The sequence below is a fragment of the Coffea arabica genome, chromosome 6e, assembly GCF_036785885.1.
Source record: "Coffea arabica cultivar ET-39 chromosome 6e, Coffea Arabica ET-39 HiFi, whole genome shotgun sequence".
Taxonomy (NCBI): domain Eukaryota; kingdom Viridiplantae; phylum Streptophyta; class Magnoliopsida; order Gentianales; family Rubiaceae; genus Coffea; species Coffea arabica.
The window spans coordinates 8196098-8218826 of record NC_092321.1 but is presented as its reverse complement, the minus strand read 5'-3'; the positions used below and the strand labels follow the sequence as shown (position 1 = coordinate 8218826).

General features: G+C 37.8%; 5 protein-coding genes across 6 annotated transcripts; 1 reads left to right on the top strand and 4 right to left on the bottom strand.

The window, feature by feature from the left end:
- The first annotated feature begins 552 nt into the window (after positions 1-552).
- On the top strand, positions 553-3650 carry LOC140009443 (uncharacterized). Its single transcript, XM_072054923.1, has one exon. It carries the CDS (start codon positions 741-743, stop codon positions 1137-1139), a length of 399 nt encoding a protein of 132 aa, XP_071911024.1. The 5' UTR covers positions 553-740; the 3' UTR covers positions 1140-3650.
- LOC140009714 (probable xyloglucan endotransglucosylase/hydrolase protein 26) lies at positions 2827-4539 on the bottom strand. The gene is made up of 4 exons (XM_072055989.1): positions 4374-4539; positions 3873-3973; positions 3373-3566; positions 2827-3235 (listed from the first exon to the last, which is right to left on the bottom strand). Exons 1-4 carry the CDS (start codon positions 4537-4539, stop codon positions 2827-2829), a joined length of 870 nt encoding a protein of 289 aa, XP_071912090.1.
- A 2705-nt stretch (positions 4540-7244) lies between these two features.
- On the bottom strand, positions 7245-9413 carry LOC140009442 (probable xyloglucan endotransglucosylase/hydrolase protein 26). The gene is made up of 4 exons (XM_072054922.1): positions 8827-9413; positions 8440-8540; positions 8016-8209; positions 7245-7910 (listed from the first exon to the last, which is right to left on the bottom strand). The coding sequence occupies exons 1-4, from the start codon at positions 8990-8992 to the stop codon at positions 7502-7504; spliced, it is 870 nt and encodes a 289-aa protein (XP_071911023.1). The 5' UTR covers positions 8993-9413; the 3' UTR covers positions 7245-7501.
- A 1297-nt stretch (positions 9414-10710) lies between these two features.
- Positions 10711-13132, bottom strand: LOC140009440 (putative aldehyde oxidase Art an 7). Its single transcript, XM_072054919.1, has 3 exons — positions 12637-13132; positions 12041-12201; positions 10711-11907 (listed from the first exon to the last, which is right to left on the bottom strand). Exons 1-3 carry the CDS (start codon positions 13099-13101, stop codon positions 10749-10751), a joined length of 1785 nt encoding a protein of 594 aa, XP_071911020.1. The 5' UTR covers positions 13102-13132; the 3' UTR covers positions 10711-10748.
- A 4976-nt stretch (positions 13133-18108) lies between these two features.
- Positions 18109-20413, bottom strand: LOC140009441 (protein SPEAR3-like). 2 transcript variants are annotated; one of them, XM_072054921.1, is made up of 6 exons: positions 20096-20413; positions 19734-19960; positions 19458-19559; positions 18824-18894; positions 18465-18552; positions 18109-18349 (listed from the first exon to the last, which is right to left on the bottom strand). In XM_072054921.1, exons 2-6 carry the CDS (start codon positions 19950-19952, stop codon positions 18242-18244), a joined length of 588 nt encoding a protein of 195 aa, XP_071911022.1. In that variant the 5' UTR covers positions 19953-19960; positions 20096-20413; the 3' UTR covers positions 18109-18241. The 2 variants fall into 2 exon arrangements, with proteins under 2 accessions (XP_071911022.1, XP_071911021.1); XM_072054920.1 differs by having other exon boundaries at positions 19734-20410.
- Between the last annotated feature and the right edge of the window lie 2316 nt (positions 20414-22729).

Genomic DNA, 22729 nt, shown 5'->3' with positions numbered 1-22729 from the left:
TGATTGAAACAGGTCAATAATGTGTTTTGCATTGGTTGGTAACTTGTGATTGAGACGTATAATTGTAGAGGCTCCAAATTGAGGACATTAGTATGTCAAAATACCTCTATTTAGATTCTTTATTTTTAAAAAAATAAGTTTTTCATGTATAATATTATAATAATATATAATAAAAATAATTTTTAAAATATAAAAAATAATTTCAAAAACACTAAAATCACAAAAACAACTTCAAAAAATATATAAAACAACATCAAAAAACAATTTCATGTACAATAAAAGTATTTCATCTACATTGTTAAAGTAAAATATTTTTAAAACACCCAAAAAAAAAAAACAGTCAATTCAAACAGAGAGAATGTTACCTTTAATACTCTTATAAACGCTATAAATGGTTTGTATAAATCAATCTTTTGTCGTCTAGTGTGCTAATTGCCTGTCTTAATCATCCAAAACGATGAGTCCCTTCCATCCCAAATTTTTCGGTGAGAGAAAAGAAATTTATATTAGTAAATATATGATATACTATTTGTAAAAAAAAAAAAAAAAAAACTAACCTTCAAATTTATGTTGACAAACGAAATGCTTGAAATCAATTTTAATCACGCAGGCGAGCAAATTTGCAGACTCAGCTTTTCTTAATATCAGGCATATAGGTTAATCAACTTCTTAATATCAGGCAAATAGGTTAATTAATAAATATAGCTCCTGCCTGCAACAGTCCAAACCGAAAGTGAGGAATGGGGGGAGAAGTGGAGAAGATGGTGGCGGTGGGTCTTGTTTGGGGCGCAACTAACGCCCTAATGCGAAAAGGGGCCATCATATGGGATCAAAAGCTCAAATCCACGCCCCGACCGAGCGCACCCCGCCACCCACTAATCAGTACGGTCAAGAACTGGCTCAACCTTTTACTGACTTGGCAATATTCTTTGCCTTTTGTAGTAAACCTCTCAGCTTCAGCCACTTTCTTTGCGATTTTAAGTGACACCCCGATTTCTTTAGCTGTACCTGTAACGAATGCGACGACGTTTGCTGCCACTGCTGTCTTTGGGATGCTCCTTGGAGAAGAGATCCACGTGGGGTTAGCCTTGTTTGGTACTTTTCTTATTATCCTTGGTGTCTATTTGTGTGTGATGTGATTGTTCATCAACTTCAATTAGAAAGTTGTAATTTTGAAGTTTGGAAGGAAAATACAAGGCATCCAGATATTCAATTTTTGTTGATTTTGTTTCCTTGTTTTTTGTTGTCTTACTTTTTATCTGCTTCATTTAATTTTAATACTAGCTGGAAAAATGGGTTTTTCTTTTGTACTCCATATTGGTTACTGATCCTTTACTCAATATGTTGGTATGTAATCGTGATGCTTGCCTTTAAAGTAGTTGGATTTGCCATCGCTCTTATGGATCAAGTATTTTCTTTGGCCTTGGAAAATATTGACGGAAATGGTTATATCCGTCCTTTTGCATTTGCTTCTTGATCTTTATGTCTACCTTGGATTGTTTCTCAGACTAAGAGTTTGACATTCTTGGTAATATGATTTTGGCAAGTAAGTGATCAAACAGAGGGGTATTTGTTCCTCCTCTTAGAAGAATGGTTCAATTTTCATCTACCCCATCCCCTTCCAGCTTCTTCCTTCCCAAATTTCGCCTTCTCAAGATTGGAAACAAACCAGAAAAAAAAAAAAAAAAAAAAAGAAGGAAAGGAAGAATTGAGCGATCAAACCTTTTCCTATGGTTTTAATATGTTCCGGTTTAGAAGAATGGTGATTAGTAAACTATTAGCTATTTCCATAGATCTTCTTGATGGCACTTCTCCGATGATGCTTCTAATGAATAGTATTCTGGTATTAACAGAAGGTTTAACCTTGTCCCACTTTAATCTCCATAGTGAACATCAAATAAGTTTATATCACCCGATGTGTGCTGTTTGGAATCCAAATGTTTTAACTGTGTGCATTTGAATTTGTTAGACTATCATTCTGCACCATGTCAACATACGAAGTGCAGTATGTATTTTTGGGCAGAAAGTTGCAATTTTGCCTTGCGCCTTTGGTAATCTTGAGATTTTATGAGTCAAAGATTAGCTTTCCATGATTTTTCATATTTGAAGTAACAGTTCATAACAGGCTAAAACAGTCACTGGTATAGAAATTATTTAGATAATTAAAAGTGGTCATATCTGTAATCTGGTACTTAGTCTGATCTTGCCAGTGGATTTGCCATTGATGTTGCTGATGTTGCAGACTTGTAGTTGCTCATTAGTGATTACTTCATTTTATCATTCTATGATTCAGGATTACCTGCATAAAATTTTGTCTATGCTTATAAAGTTGCTTAAAATTTTATATCCTTCAGCATAATTTTGTCTATGCTTACTGTGTACTGCAAACTTGTCTAATAACTGTCCAACTTTGTGGTTTCTACTCTGCCCTTGATTTGGAAACGTAAAACCTCAGGACCATGAATTAAAAGGCATTTTTCTTCTCTTGTTTCTGGCTGGTGGTATGAGCCTATTTAATGGTAAGTGAAATTTGACCCTTAAAGCACAAAACACAGCTCATGAACTTAGGAAAACAGGAAGAAAATGGACAATCATTTTTCAAAAAATAAAGAAATTGAGATCTGCAACTTGGAAAGGGAAAAACTGGAAAATTACATTCTGAAACCAATCAAAATCCAAATTTGCATCAAAATAATAATTTAAACATGTGGAATATCTCCAGAGAATTAAAATCAAGAAAATTAAGCAGGAATACATGTGTGATTTATTGTCAAATTACCCCATAAACTGAGGGTGGGTTATTATGCTGAGTATTGATCCTCATTTCTAATACTGTGCCAATGAACACTCAGCTGGCATTAGTCCATTGAATCGCTTGGTATCTTTGCAGTAGTCATAGGTCATGTATTTTTGTCTGATCCAATTCATCTGTCCTAGTTTGGCAAAGCTGAGTTGACCATATGCTGGAGAGGTCCACCAGTTGCCAGGGGAAGGTAGGGCACATTGGCTGATGCTAAGTGGCCCATTCCATGTGCAAGCCCTTGGTCTAAAATTGCGGATTCTAGCAATGAATGGTGATCTCTTCCAGTCAATTTTAACGAGGCCGCCTCTGGTTGCCCAGTTATCGGCATCCCAAAGGCTTGTGTATGCCCTCATTCCTTGTTGATTTGGGTAGGGGATACCCCTGCTCTGATAGTTCCTGTAAACTCTGAGTGGGACACCATCAACGTACCAACTGCAACCAAAATGAATATAAATTAAACTGGCGAGTGCTGCACTTCTGACTGCAGTTTAATCTTCTGAGTTCCATAAATTCAGGAGACCTTTGGTTTCAAAAGGCAGGGGAGGAAGAAGAAAAGGAGCTTAACATACACAATAGCTTTGGGGTTCCAATGTATGGTGTAGTTATGGTAATCAGCGGTTGGGTCAAACCAGAGGTAGAATTGCTGTTCCTTGCCTCCAACTCCTTGGGTATAGACGTTTGTGTGGATAGTGTAGGGTTGGCCTGATGAGTTCCCTAGAAACTCAAAATCAACTTCATCATGTTTATTGCCTGTGGATGACAGCTGCCAAATGTAATAGAAAATCAGCTCTTTTCCTGATGTCTTTTGTGTTTCTCAATTTTAATTTCAGAAATCGCATTTGACTTATATTCTGTTCTTCATACTTATAAGTTTATGCTAAATGGCACTTTATTGGGATAATGTGGTTGTTTTTCAAGAAATTGCTAGAATTGCCAAAAGTTTCTCCTAGTGGAATCTCAAAGCTATTAAAATTATCAACTGTGGAACATGCATTCCTCTGTTCAAAGAGATGGGAGAAGTCCAATTTTGGCCTAACCTTGTGTATTAAGGTGTGAGAGTTCAACTTACATAATATGCTGTGACTGTTCCAGCAGAATTGCCAGGTACAAATTTGATCTGCATCTCAAAGCTTCCAAAGAGATAAGCTTTCTGTGATTGTGCTCCAGTCCCTTGAAAACAAAAGATCAGCAGGCATCTGTCAGAGGGATATTGGCTTTAAAAAGAATTGATCAAAAGTTGCTGATGGTTTTTCTTTTTCTCCCCACTTTAGTCAATATGCTTACAAAGTGGGAAACTGCTGAATAGCCAAAAGGCCTGCGATCGGAAACTGAAATTTACTGCAGATATCTGGATGTCACATCCTAACTCTTTTTCTTTCGTTCCCTTTAGAAAAAAGGGAACAGTTGGATTGCACCATAATTATTCAGTATATTTTCGTTTTACTGTTATAGTCATTCTTACTGTGTTCCCCTCCTCTGCCCAACCTTCTAGTCTACTACCTTGATAGTAATTAGAGAACTAAATGTGGTGCAATTTCATGCATAATGAGTAGGTGATAATGATACTTGCCTGAAGATTGATCAAGGACAAGCGGAAGATAATCTCCTTGAATTGTAGAATGATGAGAACCCCAGTCGACGTACATGCTTTCATTTATGCTGCCATCAACCGTACTCGAGTGGAATGCAAATGCTGACAGGAACAAGATTAGACATATGACTAGAAAACTTGCCATTTTGATGAGCAGGCAATGTGTTCCTTTTTTTTTCTCTTAATCCTAATGTTTGATCGCATTTAGTTCTTTACTCGCATTGCCTTTATATGGGTATGATAATGAAATGTTGCCTGGTCGAGACTATCTATCTCTCTCTCTCTCTCTCTCTCTCTCTTACGGGGTGGGGGTTGAAATCCTGATATATTCTTTAATATTTCTTCGTTTCATGTTTGTTATTTAACTTATATCAGGTGTTTCGAGGAACTGAGGGGAATATATCATATGCCATATACATACCAGATGTTAGGTGCGTTTACACTTTATTGGGTGGAAGTAGATTAAGCCTCACAGATATTAAGGCTAAACCTTTTGCGCTTGAATATGTCAAGAATCCCCTTAATCAAAGTAGAAACATTCGAAAATTATTTGGTCAGTTTTTATTAGGATAACTGCGAATAGTTTATGAAAGTGGAATCCAACTAGAACCACAAGCTATTATGTCTTAGCAGGGACGCGTTGAAGCTAATAGAAGACGTGCGCGAGTCTAATGAAAGGGACGGAGGAGGCCTGATTGGCCGGCCAGCTGCCATTGCCAATGGAAGGGAAGAATTTGCCCCTGTAATCTTGGCTTGCTCGAGGGCATACGTGCTTGCCTCGACAGATTTTCCTCTACAAGACTACAACAATTACTAGACGAGAATCTGTACATAATTCGCAATTTGCAAGCGGGATCTAAGGTAGTGGTTTTTCTGCCTCGCTACATAGCTGTAGCTTATACTCGGATACTGCAACTCTAGTTGTATCTTTTCCATGCGTATACAACTATAGCATTACTTGTGAATATTGTAGCCTAAGACGTGTACATACATACATATATATATACATAGCTGCATATGCAAATCTTCGGAGGCTGCTTGAGACGAGATAGTTTGTGGTCCTTTTCTTCTTCTTCCTTTTTTTCTATGCCTAAGTTATTGATCAGCCGAAATTAGAGAAGTGTAATTATAGGTATTTTTAGGAAAACGTGAGAATCCAAGTTTGTTGTGTTATGTTATCTAAACGTTGTATTAACTACCCTGGTTGTAGTTGGAAAATGAATTTTTTTTCTCCCATTTATGTAATTTGAAAATTTGAACAAATGAGCAGGAAACATATCGTCCAAATGATCACGAAACATTAATTGTATCCTAAATTTGGCGAGTTGAATCTTAGTTCCTACGTCTACCATGGATAATTGCTCTTGACAAGAGCTTGATATTTGTTTATATGACAAATGTGTCTTATAATGAGGGCTAGAGCGGTTAAATGGAACGAGCAGCTCGAAAGCTCGATTAAGCTCGACTCGATATGGCTTGAGCTCGGTTCGTTAATTGTGGTAAATGAGTTGAGCTCGAGATATGCTCATTTAATTAACAACCCGAGTAAGTTCGACTCGTTTGTTATCCGAGTAGTTCGGATTAGGCTCGATAAGGAAGGGTATATATGTCATTTCACAATTCAAAAGTATAAAAATTAAAAATTATAGGTTTTTATAGGGGTTAATTTGCACGAACTCAAGCGGTTCATTTGTGATAAACGAGTCGAGACTCGAGCTCGAGTCACATATCCCATTTAGCGAGCCGAGTCCGGACACATTTCAAAACTCGTCCGCCCAGTAGAGCGAAGACTCGAGTTAAGCTCGAGTCGAACTCGGCAGCCAAATACTCGGTTGGATTCGATTAACAGCATTAAGTGAGGGGTTCAAATGCTACCTTCTCCATCCTCTTATTGCTCCATCTTTCCCGGACTCCCATCGCTCCTTTCAAAAGATCTGAAATTAAAATGCATTAAGCGATCAAACATACCACGATGGGATCCTTTAGTTTTCAAAAGAAAAAAATTAAGTCGAAATAAAACAAAATTAAGGTGAAGCAAGCAAGGAATTGTATAGTAAGTATGCGAGCTTTCCAGAGAGGGACTGCTCTTTTAATTAGCAGAACTAATAAATGAGTAATAAGTTATTCACTAGTGGCATGTACAGTCCTGAGATGACGGTGAAATCCATCATCTAATACTTGGTGTAATCTGTAATGAGCGATACTACGGTGTAAAAATGAAGGTTTAATCTTGCCCGTCAAATTTAACGAAGACACAAAATAGTGCATTCGGAAATGTTGTGCACTGAAAACCATACTTGTAACTGCCTGCATTTGAATTTGTAAGTCAATCATTATGTGCAATGTCTGCGTCATTATTGCAGAAATGTTGCTTAGGTATATCCGAGTGGAAGTCAATAGTTTTGCCACGCATTTGAGAGGTTACAATTCGAGGATTATGCTATTCAAGGATCATAAATGTGTTCTCGTTTGAACTTTGAAGGAACAGTTCGCAACCGACTGAAAACAGCCACGGATCTGCGGTTGATGTTGAGGATTCTTCTATTAGAAAGTAAATTCGAATTTATCATTTCAGGCTTCAAGATTATCTAAATAGTCGCTTCAAGCTCCATATTCTTGGTCGATACTTTTGCCTACGCTGCTGCATGTGAACCTGTCGATTGTCGGTCCAACCTTTTGCTACTCTCCTCGGTTTGGTAAGAGTGAGGCTTGAAAGTTAAAAGGAAGCTTGATTGCCATGCAAATCGAATGATTATTAGTTATCCATTGTTTATGTGGGGTTGTAAGTTGTGACAATGTTTTGAGGTAAACAAAAAACCTAGAACCTTAAAAGGCTCGTAAAATCCAGAGAACAGGAAGGAAATGGATAATGATGGTACATTCAAGAAATTAAAAAAAAAAAAACTTAAACTCAGAAGGATTAAATTACATTCTCAAATTATCAATCAGAAGGTCGACTCTGCTGTGTGGCACCAATTTAAACAAATGGAATACATCCAAAGAAAGAAAAAAAATGAATTAAATCAGAGAGAAATATGTTCGTATACAACAGTTTATTGTGAAAATATGTCATAAAATAAGAGTAAGAAGTTTGATCATCCTCACTCCTAAAACTGTGGTAAGGAACATTCAGCTGGCATCACTCCATTGAATCTCTTGGTGTCTTTGCAGTAGTCATAGATCATATAATTGTTTCTGACCCAGTTCATCTGCCCCATCTTGGCTGCGCTGAGTTGATTGAATGCTGGAGTGTTCCACCAGTTGGCAGGGGAAGGCAGGGAACACTGGCTGATGCTAACTGGCCCATTCCAGAAGCAAGCCCTTGGCCTAAAATTGCGGATTCTGGCAATGAATGGTGCGCTATTCCAGTCAGTCTTCACAAGGCCGCCTCTGGTTGCCCACTCATCAGCATTCCAAAGGCTGGTGTACACCCTCATTCCTTGTTGACTTGGGTAGGGAATTCCTTTGCTCTCATAGTTCCTGAAGACTCTGAGTGGAATGCCATCGACGTACCAACTGCAACCAACAAGAAAATTTTAGTTAATGTCGGTTAAACCTATCAAGGAGAGGGTGGAGGGGGAGGCCGGGGGTTTAAACTCTCTAGCTGGTAGTTTAACGTACACAATGGCATTCTTGTTCCAATGGATGGTGTAGTTGTGGTAATCAGCAGATGGGTCGAACCATGGGTAGAACTGCTGCTCCCTGTTTCCAACTCCCTGGATGTACACATTTGTGTGGAGAGTATAGGGCTGTCCTGATGAGTTTCCTAGAAACTCGAAGTCTATTTCATCATGTTTGTCGCCTGTAGAAGATAGCTGCCAGCAAAATTCACTGAAGAATCAGCTCTTTAATTTGCTGATGTGATTTAGATATGAGCCTGTATTTTAGTTGCACAGTATGCATTTCACTAGCATATGCCAATTCTGGAATTTAGCAAGTTTTCCTTCAATAAATTCCTCAAGCAATCCTCTATTAAAAAAAAATAAAAAAGAGAGAGACAGAAGAATTCCATCTTTTTGCTAAGTTGTGAGAGAGCTGCACTTACATAGTATGCAGTGACTGTTCCAGCAGAGTTTCCGGGTACGAATTTGATCAGCATCTCAATGTTTCCAAATAGAAATGTTTTCTTCGATTGTGCTCCCGTCCCTGGAAAACAAAAACACAGCTGTCATCTTTAGTGGACGGATCCGGATGTTGTCATCTTTGGGAAGCATCTTTATCAATACCACAGAGGCCGATTGTTTGATCCAAACATCTTCTGTGGTTGCTTTAATCTTATCCTCAAGCAATAGAAAACCTTCTATCATCATCTTTTTGCTCCAAAACTTTTTTTGTTTCTTAACCAATAAGATTGATAGAACACTTGATATTATTCAAAAGTACAAGTAGTGCACTTTCATGCATAATGAATGTAGGTCAGAATGATACTTGCCTGAAGATTGATCAAGGACAAGCGCAAGATCATCTCCTTCAATTGCCGTATGCTGAGCACCCCAGCTGATGTACATGCTCTTTATTATGCTTCCATTTACTGTACTTGAATGAAATGCGAATGCTGAGAGGAAAAGGGCCACGCAGAGAACTCGAAAACATGCCATGTTGATGAATGTGACCAGTGATCAATACGTTCTTTTATTGATCTCTTAATCGTCCCTTTACTTGGCTAGCATTTTGTAATTTACGCCTACTGGTTTTATATAGGCTATGATCGATCAGATAATGCCTGGCTCACCATGTCTAACTGGAAAATTGCTCGGGCAGGCCTTGGGATTAATCTTAGATATTAAAAAAAAAAAAGGCTTCTTAGTAGCTGTCACGATGTTATTTTCAACAATCAGAAAAAGTCTGCCCTTACACGCCTGAATCTGAGAGGAACCGAGGGGGAAAATCAAGAATTTCAATATTTTTATGCATATAAATTAATTAAGTACCTTTGAAGACTTTTATGCACAGAGTCTTGTAGAAATAATCGTAGAATCACTTCAAAACATTTTGCTATAGTATATAGAGAAAGTCTGAAGATGAAACGCGGAATCTGGATTGTAGAAATAGAAACATTCTAGTCTCAAGAGGAATGTTTTGGGGTTAGCTGTTAATATAAAATTTAAAGTCGAAACTCAAGTACAACTAGAAACTGTATGTCTTAGCTGGGAAACGCTTCTTAGGTAGGAGACGTGCCAGGGCCTAATGAAAAGTGAAGGAATGAGGGTGTTTCGGCCAGCTGGAGTTTACCCCAGGGAAGAGGTTGCATTTCCAAGAGGGACGCATGCAAGCCAACGGTTTTCTGCCTCTTCAGCTGTATAAATTAATCAGCTTGTCCTCGGACACTTTAAACTTCTTTTTTTTTTCATCTTTTCTTTGCTGTCTCTTAACTACATACTCGCAATTGTAGCCTAAAGATGTCGTGCGTAATCATGTACGTTTTTTTTTTTCTTTTCCAAGTCAGCTCAATCATTCGAAAAGAAAAGCTTATTAACAAGTAAGTTTGCTTTGTGCATGCGCTTTCTAAATTTAGCTTCCAGAAAAAGGAGAAAGCAAGGAAGGATTTCAAAGAGCAAGGCTTAGCATTGAACTCCCTTACTAAGACAAAACTTAAAGACTGTTTGTTTCTTATCATAAGTAGCAGTAGTAATGTAGCAGCAGGCAGTTACGGTTCTAGTTACCAATTAAGTTGACTTGATTCTATCTATCATAGCTTGCATTATTCTTTTTTTTTTTTGTTTAAAGAAAACCGAAGGATGTTCTTTTCTTTGAGATGAATTATATTTGTTCTCCAGCTAATACGTCCATTTCAAGCTGTGTTGCTCTGGCCGGATAGCAACCCTGATCAGTCAAAAGGATGTTACTAATTCCTAACAGAAACTTCTGGGAATCGTCTTGTCATATTCTTTTATTGGAAGTTTCAACTAACCCTTGGGTGATTGACTTCAAACCTCAAATAATTTTTGTTGTGACATTTCTTTTCGTAAAGCCTTTTCAAATCGATCATTTTTTATGTAACGAAATGAGAGAAAAAGGTTTATATCTGATCATGCATCAAGGCTGGCTTGTGACTCTGTAGTATGTACCCTCAAACAATTTTTCATGTCATGGGATGAAGTGGCTGGCTATACCTACATTAGGTGAGGGAATGCTTCTCTGGGCCTTTGATTTGCCAAAACGGAGAGCGTAAGACTAATATTTATCCCAAGCCGAGAGCCGTCTTTTTCTATTGGCATAAAAAAGATACCGAAGTTTATGGCTGTGACAATGGGCGACCAATAAGAAGATGAATCTCTACTCAAGAGAAGATAAATATCTTCACAAGAGAACCATATTGTTACAATGCTATTTATATATATTAAAGCTCTAAGCCTACATGATGTGCACCCACATTCCACGGCTTGGCACCCCGCGGTGAACAACAAAGAGCATATAGTACCCTGGAGGAGCAATCTTGCCGGACGGTGGTGCCACCGCCGTGATTTGCTGATTCGTCACCTGGGTCAGCCCCAAAACCAGCAATCTCTGGCTCTGAGAAAACCCATGGGTGGTGAATGGTGGTGGGTACATGGTCACCTTGATGTCAGACGCATCAACTTGATCATCCAACTTAATATTGACCACGAACTGTTGACCATATTTCAATTGTTTATCAGATGCATCTTCAACAATTACAGGCCTGTGCTTATCAAGCTCAGGAGCCAAGTAAGGCGGTGTGAACTTCTCCACCCTCAATTCAGTAGGATACTTGACGTTGAAAGTGTAAAATTGGTGGGGATTGCTGCCCGCAACCAAGATCTTTCCATCTATCAACAACGCAGAAGTGGAGTGGTACATTCTCGCAATCTGCGTGGGCTTCAATGTCTTGAATCTCTTCCCTTTGGCTGCACTGGGACGATAGAGCACTGGCGTAAAGTTGGCATCATCTGCAGATTCCCATGCAGAGGTTCCTGCCTTTGCACCATTAAGCATCAGCACATCTCCCGTTGGAAGAAGCAAGGCATCGCCCATGGTTCTTCTTGATGGCATGATTTCCTTATCCCAGTCAGCATTTTCTTGGGTAAGGCTGAGTCTGTTGCAGTCGTTCAATGCTGGCAAGAATTTTCTGGGAGGGTTTTCGGCGTACTTGAAAGCATCATGGGCATTACCACCACAGACCATGACTTCAACGTCCACGTTATGGGAGCCATCTGCCGAAAGTTGGAGGGGCAAAAGCACGGACATTCCTGAAACAGGGTAGTTCCTGGATCCACCGGCCAACTCGGGGAGCTGTCGGATGGTCTCGCCGGTGTAGGGGTTGAGAATGATGGATTTGGAATTTGCAAAGACGTAGACGTTGCCATCAGGGAGTAAGTAAACAAATGGATAGAGATTGTTCTCTTTCTCATCTCTGGTCTCCCTAAGGAAAGGGAGTTGAAAGAGTCTTGGCTCGAATTGCAATTGGTTTTGCGGAACGATTTCATAGCTGAAAACATCACGTCCTCCGACCAGCAAAAAACTACCATCTTCTAGGGTTTGCTGACCCGAATACCTGTAATTGTTACGAGGAATTAATTAACGAAACAGTTATTCATTTCTGTAGCACGAACGAACACAAATCCTTTGAAGGAAAAATAAGAGAGAGAGAGAGAGAGAGAGAGAAGATCATTCATAGATATTTATACCATCTGTTTTCCGCAAGGGCAACTTGGTTTTCCTGAAATTCACAGTTATCGCAGGAAGTGTAAGTTCTAACAGCTCTCATTGCTTCAATGGCTCCCCCAGTGCTGATTATCTCTCCATTGGCTGCCAATCCTCCTGATGAGCACCAGGGATCGAACGAAAACTGAAAAAGAAGATAAGACCATTTAAATAGGAAGTTAGAGAGCACCTCTTTTTAAAAAAAAAAAAAAAAAATTTGTAATCTGTTTTCATTTTCAGTTTTTGTGGCATGGGTCATTTAATTTTTTATATAGGCTAGTAAACTACTGCTACTAGTACTATGTAAGTACTTTTAATTCACTCTTTACACTAGCTCCATCCGTCCAAGTATCATTATTGTTAATTGTGGATTATGCATGATGGATGAGGTAATTAGATCTTTATAGCAAGGAACACTGATGTATGAAGGGAATATTATGCGTAATTTCATGTCACGCCGGTAAAATGTGTATCACGTAAGCGGACGAATTTGTTTTTTGCATGCATTTGAGTATGAGGTAAAGGGATATGGACCTCAATTTTAAGCTGGTAAAAAATCAAGACATAAACGAAAACAAACCTTCAATGGCCTGACGGATCCAGTCTCAGTATCATATTCTACCGCATGAGCGTAGCAGTCGATTAGACTGGCATTGTTGAAATTTGGGTGACAATATGGAGGGTCGAACTGAAGTCCGGAAGGGCCAAGGTTGGTGGTGTCAAACCACACGGCTTTGTTGTTAGGCAGCAACTGGAACTGCATGGCTGAAACTCCAGCATTTTCAGAATGAATCTCCCAACGACCTCGGAAATTTGTAAGGAATTCGAGTTTCTTGCCAGAGGGCTGTTGGGTGCCATCAGGAGGTTGCTGGAAGCCATCAAAGTTACCGCCATCTTGGCCTCCAAAACCAAATTGAATGCTGCCGAAGGGATTTCTTATGCCAAGGGAGAAGCCATGCTTTTGGACTTGGTTGATGGGTGTCCCGGCAAAGGTGCCAAGGAACACAAGGGGAAGAACAAGAAAGGCTTTGAACAGAACAGCCATGAATTCCAAAATCCCCAATATCGGAGAATGCCCTTTCACGGCTTCCGTGAAATATTTGTCTCCCTCTGCATGTCTCAATTTATAGGCCTGGCGCTTGTATGAGGAGTGTCAAATGTGTCGATTAGAGACCGAATATTTGAAGTACATTCCCAAATAAAGCCATATCCTAGTACAAAAATCTCAATTCTACCATATATTCCCCCTTTTTTTTTTTAATTTCTCTTTTTCAAAGTGAAAATTTTGTACTAAAATCTCAAAAAATATATATATATATATTACTATAAGTAATATTTAGCTGTTAGTGGCATGATACCATGCAAAAAATAATGTACCTTGCAGAATCTGTGGTATGGAATTTGTTCTTTAGGAGGAATGTGAGTTTTGGTCGGTGCACCCAAACCCTTTTTTTCTTTTTTTTTTTGTGGGGTTGGAAAAAAGTTTAGCGTGGCACTACGGTGATTTTGGTGAAAAGTAGGAGCCTTCTTCGAATGAGATGGTTTAGTGCTGCTTTTCACGCATAAAAAGGATGGCCGTTAACTTGTAACAGGGGACGGGAAGTAAAATTGTTTGTTATTTAAGCAAATAAAACGGGTGGACTAACAAGTGTCTGGCGGCTCAATATGCCAAGGCTGGACTAACAAGCCTCCGAGTTGACGTGCCTTATATCTTCCACTTTATATTTGGGTCTGGATTAGACTGGACTTAATTCTGAAATCTCATATCGGAGTTGGTATCAATCAATTTGGGCCACAGTATAGTTTGAACGGCAAATCATATTCATAATACAACAGTGTTTTAAAAAACAAAGAAAAGAAAAAAGAAGAAGAGTTCCAACTCTCAAATCTTTGAGTTTTCCCTTTCCCTATTATAAGACTTCGAATCTCGCTTAGACTTGGTGACACACACACCAAAAAAAAAAATAAAAAAAAAATGTAATGCTCATCAAGATTTCGGTGATGCTGAAGATTTCATCACTTCCATTGCGGAGATTGGCTTTGTCAATACGGTTGTACATTGCATGATAATGTAGTGATCTGAAAGTGGGCTAGACTCCAGAAGGAGCTGAATGTGTATGCAGAAAATAACTTATAAAAACTAAAACAATTGGAGATGAGAAATGCAAGTAGAATTGGCCAGCAGTTGAGGTTAGATGAGAAAATTTTCTTTCCTTTCGATTGGTCTTGTGTCATAATGCAATTTTCCGCGGATGACTATTAGCGCCTTCAAGGGGAGATATCTGAAGGTTAATGCAAAAAGTCCGTTAGCAGCAGCAGCAGCAGCAGCGCCGCTGGAAGTCTGGTAGTGGTAATATACATCTTCTGGCCGTGTTGTAGCTACAATCCCTTGTTCTTAGGAGTCAAGATAAGGTCTTATCCTTGGTATTTATCATGATAAGTTGATAAGTGGGCAAGATGTTATACTAAGATAAGTTGATAAGTGGGCAAGATGTTAAAAGGGAGACATGAGTTCTTTGTAGCAGCAAGGAATTCTACAGGCTGCATTTGGATGAATTGACAGATTTGATAAAAGATTTGAAAATCTTTTAAATCTCTTTCTTTAACTCCTTAGACTATTTAGAAGGTATTTAAGCTTATATATCATACAAATTCAGATGTCTATTGATCAAATGTTTGGTCAAATTTTTCAATCCAAATGATGCCTAAAACATTTTGGTCCCATGATTCAATGACGGAGCCAAGAGGGTGCTGAGGGGGGCCAACTTTTTGAAAATTGTAATTCATAATATGTAAATATATGTATAAGGCAAAGTTGACCTCCTCTAATTTTTTACAATTTTAATTTATATTATGAGAGTTTTTTTATATATATGTGTGTGTGTGAATTAGCCACCATTGATTTAATTTTTTCTTCAAAAAAAGTTATTTATTTTTTATTGTGCTAATTATTTCTTTCAACTGTTTAGGCTATTTAGAAGGTATTTAAGCTTATAAATCATACAAATTCAAATGTCTATTGATCAAATGTTTGGTCAAAATTTTCAATCCAAATGATGCCTAAAACATTTTGGTCGGACGAACACTATGATCTGAACAATGTCTTGCACCAAAACCCTTGGACATTAGAATTAGCTGATGTGTTCCTCTAGAAGTGCCAATTTTTTCTTGATGCGTCCCATCGGGCGTGCCAATCTGTTTGTGCAACCTGATAATGACAGCCTTGAATTCACACAATCTGTCAAGAAAACATGCACAAACGAATTGGCAGGCCTCATCAAGGCTTGTTGACGCTGTTGTTCTTGGAATCTTTAGCCCATTTGTTGACGGAAAATTGGGCAAAAAATGGGAGCAGTGCCAGAAGCTGGAGTCACTTGCTTGGTTTCAGAGGTCCAAGTATTTGACCACAACTCAGTAACGAAACGGAAGGGATGTCGATCCATCTCCAGAATAGTACTTGGGGAAGCAGGTAAAACATTGATTTCCAGGCTTCGTCAAATCAGCATTCCAGAAAATTAGTTCAACAATTTACATGTAGATTTGAGCATATAATCCAATGATAAATTTATCCTACGGTGAAAGCAACACTTCCATCAATTTTCACAGAACACTCTCAACCGTTAGCCTTCAAATCTTTTTTTTTTAACACATCAATAGGTTTTAATAACTCATCACATTAAAAGTCTGTGGAGAAGTGACTTTACTCACAAAACATTCCGAAAACCTAATTCTCTTTCTGTGAATAGTACGCAAAAACTAGTCGCATACATCAGTTTTCAAACTGCAACCATAGAAAGACTCAAGTGCATACTGTCAGATAGCTATTTCGAGAATATTACCATGCATTCGTCTAGGCATTTTCGAACAAAATGGTAGAACCTTCAATTGCTTTATTTGTTAGGTTACGTTTTCTTAGGAAGCTCTGAGGGTGCTAATGAACTGCAACACTAACTTTTGACGGTTTAACTTGGATTTTGTTTTTCGTATTAGCAACTAGGAACTCAGCTGATGTGTAATAGAAGACTAGTCAAAAAGTTCAATGGAGGCTTGACTCCAAGGCAAATGACACGACTAAAACACATTTTCCGTGGTGTTTCAACCAAATCAATTACCCCCAAGTGCCAACTGAACTATTGAATCAGCTGGTGAACCACCAGCACACAAGGACACAATCTTTACTCTTAGAAAACACCAACCAAGTTTACAAGAACTCTATCTTTATTCAGTTACGCTTCTTTTAGAGACTACTCAATTAAGAAACACTGTAAGCAACATCTTTTGTGTAAACTGATGTCAAGCAATCCTCCCCGTATATTTGGATAAATTATGTAATAGCAGGAAGAGCAAGGATTGGCTATGCTCCTCTCAATGCCTACTTTGTTTAAGGTCAATGCATTTGAAGGTCGTGGCCTCAAATGCTTGTACACCTCTAGAATTTATAAGTTCTTATACACACGGTTCAAATATTTAAAACGTTCATCTTCTAAAAAGGGTGCTCTACGTTTCTAATTTTTTACATAGATTCTAAAAATGCATCATCAAAGAAGAGACAAGAAAACAAAGAAAGAGGAGGGATACATTTTGTAAACCATTTGACACCTAAGTCACTTAACAGGATTATTTTAGCTCACTGGTCCTAATCCTACCCCCAGTACAGTACTAGTATCTATGCGAAAACGGCACGGTCTACTGCCGAATGCCTAAGCTTATCAAAGCACGAATTGCTTTGCGCAAATGCCGCATGTGTCATCAAATAACAGCTCTTGCTGATTTTGAACGAATGAGCTTCTGAAGCTGTACTTACTAGTCTCCGGAACCACATTGTCAGTTGTCACTCTCTACATTTCTATGCATGGCAAACTGGTGTCAACCGGACACAGCTATATTATGCTTCATACTATAGCCAATCTGACCTAAGAAATCCTTCAAATTTTACTGGCCCTAGTGGGCAAATAAGGCAATTTTGGTTGCTTCAAAATAGTATCAACTATGATGCTCGACTCTGATTGGATTCTTGACAGTTTAGTACCAGAATATATCTCTTAATTGATTCAATCTGCAGCCAAATCATACAATGAGATGCAGCACTCTTCACTACTAACACAACATCACCCAGTAACATCACATTCTTTGCCAACGTTTATCCTGTCTTCTCCTTCAAAAGTGTATCAACTATGATGCTCGACTCTGATTGGATTCTTGACAGTCTAGTATCAGAATATATCTCTTAATTGATTCAATCTGCAGCCAAATCATACAATGAGATGCAGCACTCTTCACTACTAACACAACATCACCCAGTAACATCACATTCTTTGCCAACGTTTATCCTGTCTTCTCCTTCAAAAGTGTATCAACTATGATGCTCGACTCTGATTGGATTCTTGACAGTGTAGTATCAGAATATATCTCTTAATTGATTCAATCTGCAGCCAAATCATACAATGAGATGCAGCACTCTTCACTAATGCAACATCACCCAGTAACATCACATTCTTTGCCACCGTTTACCCTGTCTTCTCCTTCGGAGATGGTTAGGAAGGTTTTTCCTTGTGATATTGGGCAAATGAAAGGCAATGTTTCATGCTTCTAAGGCAACGGTCAACATAATTGGCAAAGCACTACCATTGCTATGTTCAAGTACACGGCTAATGTTTCACGCTCTACCCCGTGTGACTGTTTCCCAGACCACAATTATGGGACAAATATCCAACAAATCAATGATAATTACCCTCTTCCTAATAACTTAGGCGACTAAATCAAAGGTAAACACAAAAGTACGGCGCAAAAAGTTTTCCCGTTTACCGCGCGCAAAAGAAATTTTTACATCTTATAGTACTGAGTTTTTCTTATCAAGATTTTTTGTGTTCCCTCCTTTATTAACCTTCTTTAATAAAGTATGATGCTTTTGAACAGAAGGAATAAGAGAACAGAAATGATTCGTGTCATGAAACTCATTGTCCCGCATGTCAATCTTTGAACCTAACCAAAGGGTAAAAGCTATGTCAAATTATAAAATGTGTTGATTCATTGAAAGTCAATGTACCTTCAATTACACAGTGACAATCCAATTGCATAAACTTGTGCTGAATGAATTGTGCGAATTTTGGGCACGATACTATTCTACTTTGATAATTCATGAGGAAGAAAATCATGCACAGAGTGTCACATGAAAAATATGTAGATTAAAGTGAAAGTCTAAGCTCCAAATCTAAGTCTTCACGGCAATTTGATTCAGAATTGTGACTACTTGAGTCGCTTCCGTCTCTCTTCCGCCTCTTTTCATACGAGTCCTGTTAGATGAATAGTGTCCAAACCAAAAGCAATTTGTTAGATGACACTGGAATTTATTTGGTGTCCTAGTTATCAACCATAACGTTAATTTCATGTGACAATGTAGCTAAATACCTCTACTTGTAGGTCCAAGAGCTGTCTAGTCATGTTTGGTTGTGCATATTGTTGGGAATAATCGAAGAATGTGTTGCCCGGGGGCCATCTGATATTGTTGAATTCAAGAATTCTATCATTAATAGTATACACAAAAAAGCTAGTACATACTTACTGACTGAAAAAATGAAGAGAAAAATAAATATTTCTTCATATTCAATTAAATTCAACAAACTGAGACAAAGAATTAGGAAATTGCGCATAGAAGCTCTTCCAAAGAAAAAGATTTAAGATCATTATACTTCATTGAACCCCAAAAGCCAAAAAAAAAAAAAAAAAGAGGTCAAATAAAATGTAATTCTCTTGGTATGCATTGGTACCTGGTTGTAGTGGTAGGCTGGGCATCTCCATATCTTATATTTGCTCTTCCTTCCAAGTCGCTCATTCCCATCTGAAAAACATAGTGATGATCAAACATAAGCGCAATTCACGCAAATTCGCCTCTTCTGATTTATAGAAGCATATCTTTTTTGGAAATCTGTGCTCAAGAAGTAGTTGCTGCATAATTTCTTGGAAGAAAAAAAACGTTATCTCCGAACACATGCATGCTAATTCATGGGCTAATTACGAAATTTCATTATTTCTTTTCTTCGCTCTACTAATAAATGAGGAAACTTTGAGCAGAAGGGCTAACTTAGGGTTTGATACAAGGAACTTGCAATCCGTTGGTAGACTTGAAACTTATATTACTACTACCATCTGTTTAGATCAATAAATCAGAAAAAGGGGATCAAGAAGGAGATGCTTTGGAGGTCAATCTACCAGCAGAAGCATGAGATAGTAAATAAGAATCCGTCGTCAACTATACCTGCATAGAACTATTCTTTTACCTTCCCCACCCTCCCCCAACCCAACCGTAGAGACTCATCGGGGCAAGACTTTTTTGGGCAGTCAAATGTGAAGAAATCGTCTGCTATGAAACATTTTTTCTCGACTACTAAAAAGTCTTCTTACCCCAATGTTTTGGTGGCTGGGGAAACCGTAAGAAGAGGAGGATGGCGTTGAATATGAGAAGGAAGACGATGATGAATAAGCTGTTTGAAGTCTCACATCCTCCTGCAAAAGAATGTATAATTATCAGCTCAAAAGTTCCAAAAAAAAAAAAAAAAGATTGATGTCAACAAAGACAACCCAAAACAAGAGGGGGGAAACAAAAAGAGAGGGGGGAAAAGGGGGGGGGGTGTTGAAAAAGAAAAAAGAGAGAGATGTAGAAGTATATTTTATGGAGACCTGGCTGAGGTTAGGAGAATAGGGATTCTGAGCAGAAGGAAGATAACTAGAGCAGCCCATTTGGCTATGCAGTCTAATCTTCTCCAACTGAGCAACACCAAGGCCTCTTTGAGGTTGCTTGGGCTTGTCTGAGTTCCCCTTTCTGCCTTTTCTTGATGACCCTGACGAAGATGATCTTTCATTTCCTAAGTTTGGCTCGCCATAGTAACCGCTGCCCATATGTGTGTCTGTGTGTGTAGTTTTAGATGATGATTGGAGCAGCAGTCGGAGATGGGATGGGATGAGATGAGATACACTGATAATTAAAGAGAGGAGAGAGAATCCCTTCTAACAACTTGTTGAAATGAAAATTTCTTGCTAACCTGTGCAGTGGAAGCAGAGATCTTCAACACCCTTTTTAAGCTGTCAACACTTTGAAGGCTAGTAATTATTGCATCGCTGGATCAGATTGTATCTAGATTTACAGGATTCATTAATGTATATATGGTTGGATTTTATACTGTTCTAGCTCATTTTTTTGTTGAAAACTTCCATAAAAAAAAGCCCTATATTTAAAAAATAAAAATTTTTCTTGGCCACAATATTCATGGACTTGGAAGACAAAGCACTTGAAAGTGATTGTCTCTGATCTCTAAACTCATATAATAATCGTTTGTAATAAAACAACCACTCTCCAACGCTCTTCTTATTTGGCATTTGCACGCGCCGTTTTCACTGTCGACGCCATTCTCCTCCGGACAAAACTGCAGACAAATTAACATCTTAGATTGCACTTGTGAATTCATAATTGCATGGATTACAATAAAATTAAAAAGATATGAGTTAGTTTCACTTGCCTGTGGGTATCTATCCGGATTACGATCGACGGTCAAAAGATATATTTAAGCACCACCCTTTTGTTGAACGGTGGAAGTATGAGTTGGTCGTATTTATGGTGCAATATATGAAGAGGAAAATATGACAGTTTTAGAGACAACATGCCAATAGATAGAGTGCAATCCATTCTTGCCAAGCTCGATCTACATTAAGAAAAGATGGCGATGAGTAAAATAGGAACATAAGATATTTGCTTGTTGGGTCATACCATACAAGGACCACCATTTAGTATGCAATTTATTTTTTCATCAAACATATTATTTATGTCATACTACCTCTCTTCAATCCATATCATATCCTTCCTTTTTTTTTGTGGATACCGATCCCATACTCGATGCTCAGCAACGTAAATACATAATTCCCATCGATTATTAGCTAGGGTAATTAAACGGAATTTGTCCCTTTAAATTGTCTCCAAGCGTAGTTTTTGAAAAGGAAAAAAAAATAAAGAATATCTTTCAATTCTTGTGATTGCCCTTAAGTAGCTTATTTCACACCATTGTCTCTCTCTTCATTAGTTTTAGATTTGTCAAAATACACGGAATGCAATCATAAATTGATCTTGCTCAGCTCCTTCACCACGAAATAATCCGAAATGAAACGTTTCAAGGAGTCCAGGCACTTTTTGCTCAAATTGCACTTACACACACATATGAGAGAATGGGTGGGTGAATATATTAGCATAATGCTCTTACATATGAATAAGGGTTAATCCTAAAAACTCCCCCTAACGTTTGGTCAATTTTGCAGTTTGTCGCCTAACGTTTTATTTCTTTCACTTTATTCCTCGACTAATAGTCAAAGCAAATTTTTTATAACGGTAGTGACAATTAAAATGAAAAGGGCAATGGTATCCTCGAAAAAATAATGAATAGACAAAAATGCCCATAGGTTCAAATCCGATATTTTTTTAAATTTCCAAAAATATCCATCCTGATGGAGGGAAAAAAAAACACGCTCCAGCTCTTAGGTTGGTTCTTCTATGCAGTATGATGAACAATATCTAGAGCAAGAGTAAGAAAATGAATTTGAAAAAGAATAGAACATTTTTTTTACCTATAAATTTTGTGGATGAAAGAGAAATTTTTGGTGTGATTGATACTCAATAGATGCAAAAAAACTTGAAGCAATTGGCTTTGAAAACTTGTGAAGGTCGTTTTCGAATAATACATGAAGAGGGATGATTTGGTCACAAAATGGTTAAAATGGGGGTATTTCTGTGAACAATCATGTTTTAATGGTACATTTAATGAGTTAGACAGACATAAGGAATAAAGTGAGAGAAATAAAACATTTGGGGGTAAATTGCAAAATTAATCAAACATCAAAAGGGGGTTTTTGTGATTGACCTTATAAATAAACACAAAGAGTTCTCTTAGAAAAACTTATGGAGCTAATTTTTGTCATATTAATGAGCAACTACTTAATCATGGATCAAGAGAATTGCATAAATTAGAGAACCCAATCCATCTCTCCTTTCCACTGCGTCCTTCCATCCTTTCAAAAGAAAAAAAAAACGACTATTTTCAAAGCTAAACAGGAAATTCAAAGGTACTACAAATTTAGACGGGCATAATGCGGGATTGATGAGAAAGAAAATTTAGATATTGGCTTGCGCCATTTATTTTAGCATAGCAAGTCAATCATTAGAAAGAAGTTAAGATTTTACCATGACCATGATTTCTCAACACTTTCATGGAAATTTGGAAATCTTATAGCATATTTTCTTGAAAATGATTTCAAGAGTTTATTTAAAGAATTAATATTTTATGCATTAACAGTATACTGATTTTTTTACACTAACAATTATGAATGTATGTCACGTATATATAATTTGAATTTTAAATTTGAACTGATCAAAAAAATTTTAAATTTGAATTAATGTTATATGACATGATTTATTTAAATTTTAAATTTAAATTCATATTATTTGATATGTTTTAAATCTATTAATATAAAAAAATTATATATTGACAGTGTGGATCCATGCTACGTGGCGATTAGCTTGACTCTCACACTCTCCGCTTCCTCTCCGCAACTTGTATGTATGACTACGTGCGCTAGGGTTACTTTATGTCCACTGTGGATCCATGGCAATTACTCTGGTCAAAAACCATATA

Excerpts from the sequence above, each read along its gene's own strand:
- LOC140009443 (XM_072054923.1), top strand. The coding sequence starts at position 741 with ATGGGGGGAGAAGTGGAGAAGATGGTGGCGGTGGGTCTTGTTTGGGGC.
- LOC140009714 (XM_072055989.1), bottom strand. The coding sequence starts at position 4,539 with ATGGCAAGTTTTCTAGTCATATGTCTAATCTTGTTCCTGTCAGCATTT. Across the intron at positions 3,974-4,373 it reads TGTCCTTGATCAATCTTCAG|GGACTGGAGCACAATCACAG; the intron begins GCAAGTATCATT and ends TTTGTTTTCAAG. Across the intron at positions 3,236-3,372 it reads TGGAACCCCAAAGCTATTGT|TTGGTACGTTGATGGTGTCC; the intron begins GTATGTTAAGCT and ends TTTTGGTTGCAG.
- LOC140009442 (XM_072054922.1), bottom strand. The coding sequence starts at position 8,992 with ATGGCATGTTTTCGAGTTCTCTGCGTGGCCCTTTTCCTCTCAGCATTC. Across the intron at positions 8,541-8,826 it reads TGTCCTTGATCAATCTTCAG|GGACGGGAGCACAATCGAAG; the intron begins GCAAGTATCATT and ends TTTGTTTTCCAG. Across the intron at positions 8,210-8,439 it reads GAACAGTCACTGCATACTAT|CTATCTTCTACAGGCGACAA; the intron begins GTAAGTGCAGCT and ends TTTTGCTGGCAG.
- LOC140009440 (XM_072054919.1), bottom strand. The coding sequence starts at position 13,101 with ATGGCTGTTCTGTTCAAAGCCTTTCTTGTTCTTCCCCTTGTGTTCCTT. Across the intron at positions 12,202-12,636 it reads GATCCGTCAGGCCATTGAAG|TTTTCGTTCGATCCCTGGTG; the intron begins GTTTGTTTTCGT and ends CTTCTTTTTCAG. Across the intron at positions 11,908-12,040 it reads GCCCTTGCGGAAAACAGATG|GTATTCGGGTCAGCAAACCC; the intron begins GTATAAATATCT and ends TAACAATTACAG.
- LOC140009441 (XM_072054921.1), bottom strand. The coding sequence starts at position 19,952 with ATGGGCAGCGGTTACTATGGCGAGCCAAACTTAGGAAATGAAAGATCA. Across the intron at positions 19,560-19,733 it reads ATTCTCCTAACCTCAGCCAG|GAGGATGTGAGACTTCAAAC; the intron begins GTCTCCATAAAA and ends ATTCTTTTGCAG. Across the intron at positions 18,350-18,464 it reads TCTTGGACCTACAAGTAGAG|GACTCGTATGAAAAGAGGCG; the intron begins GTATTTAGCTAC and ends TTCATCTAACAG.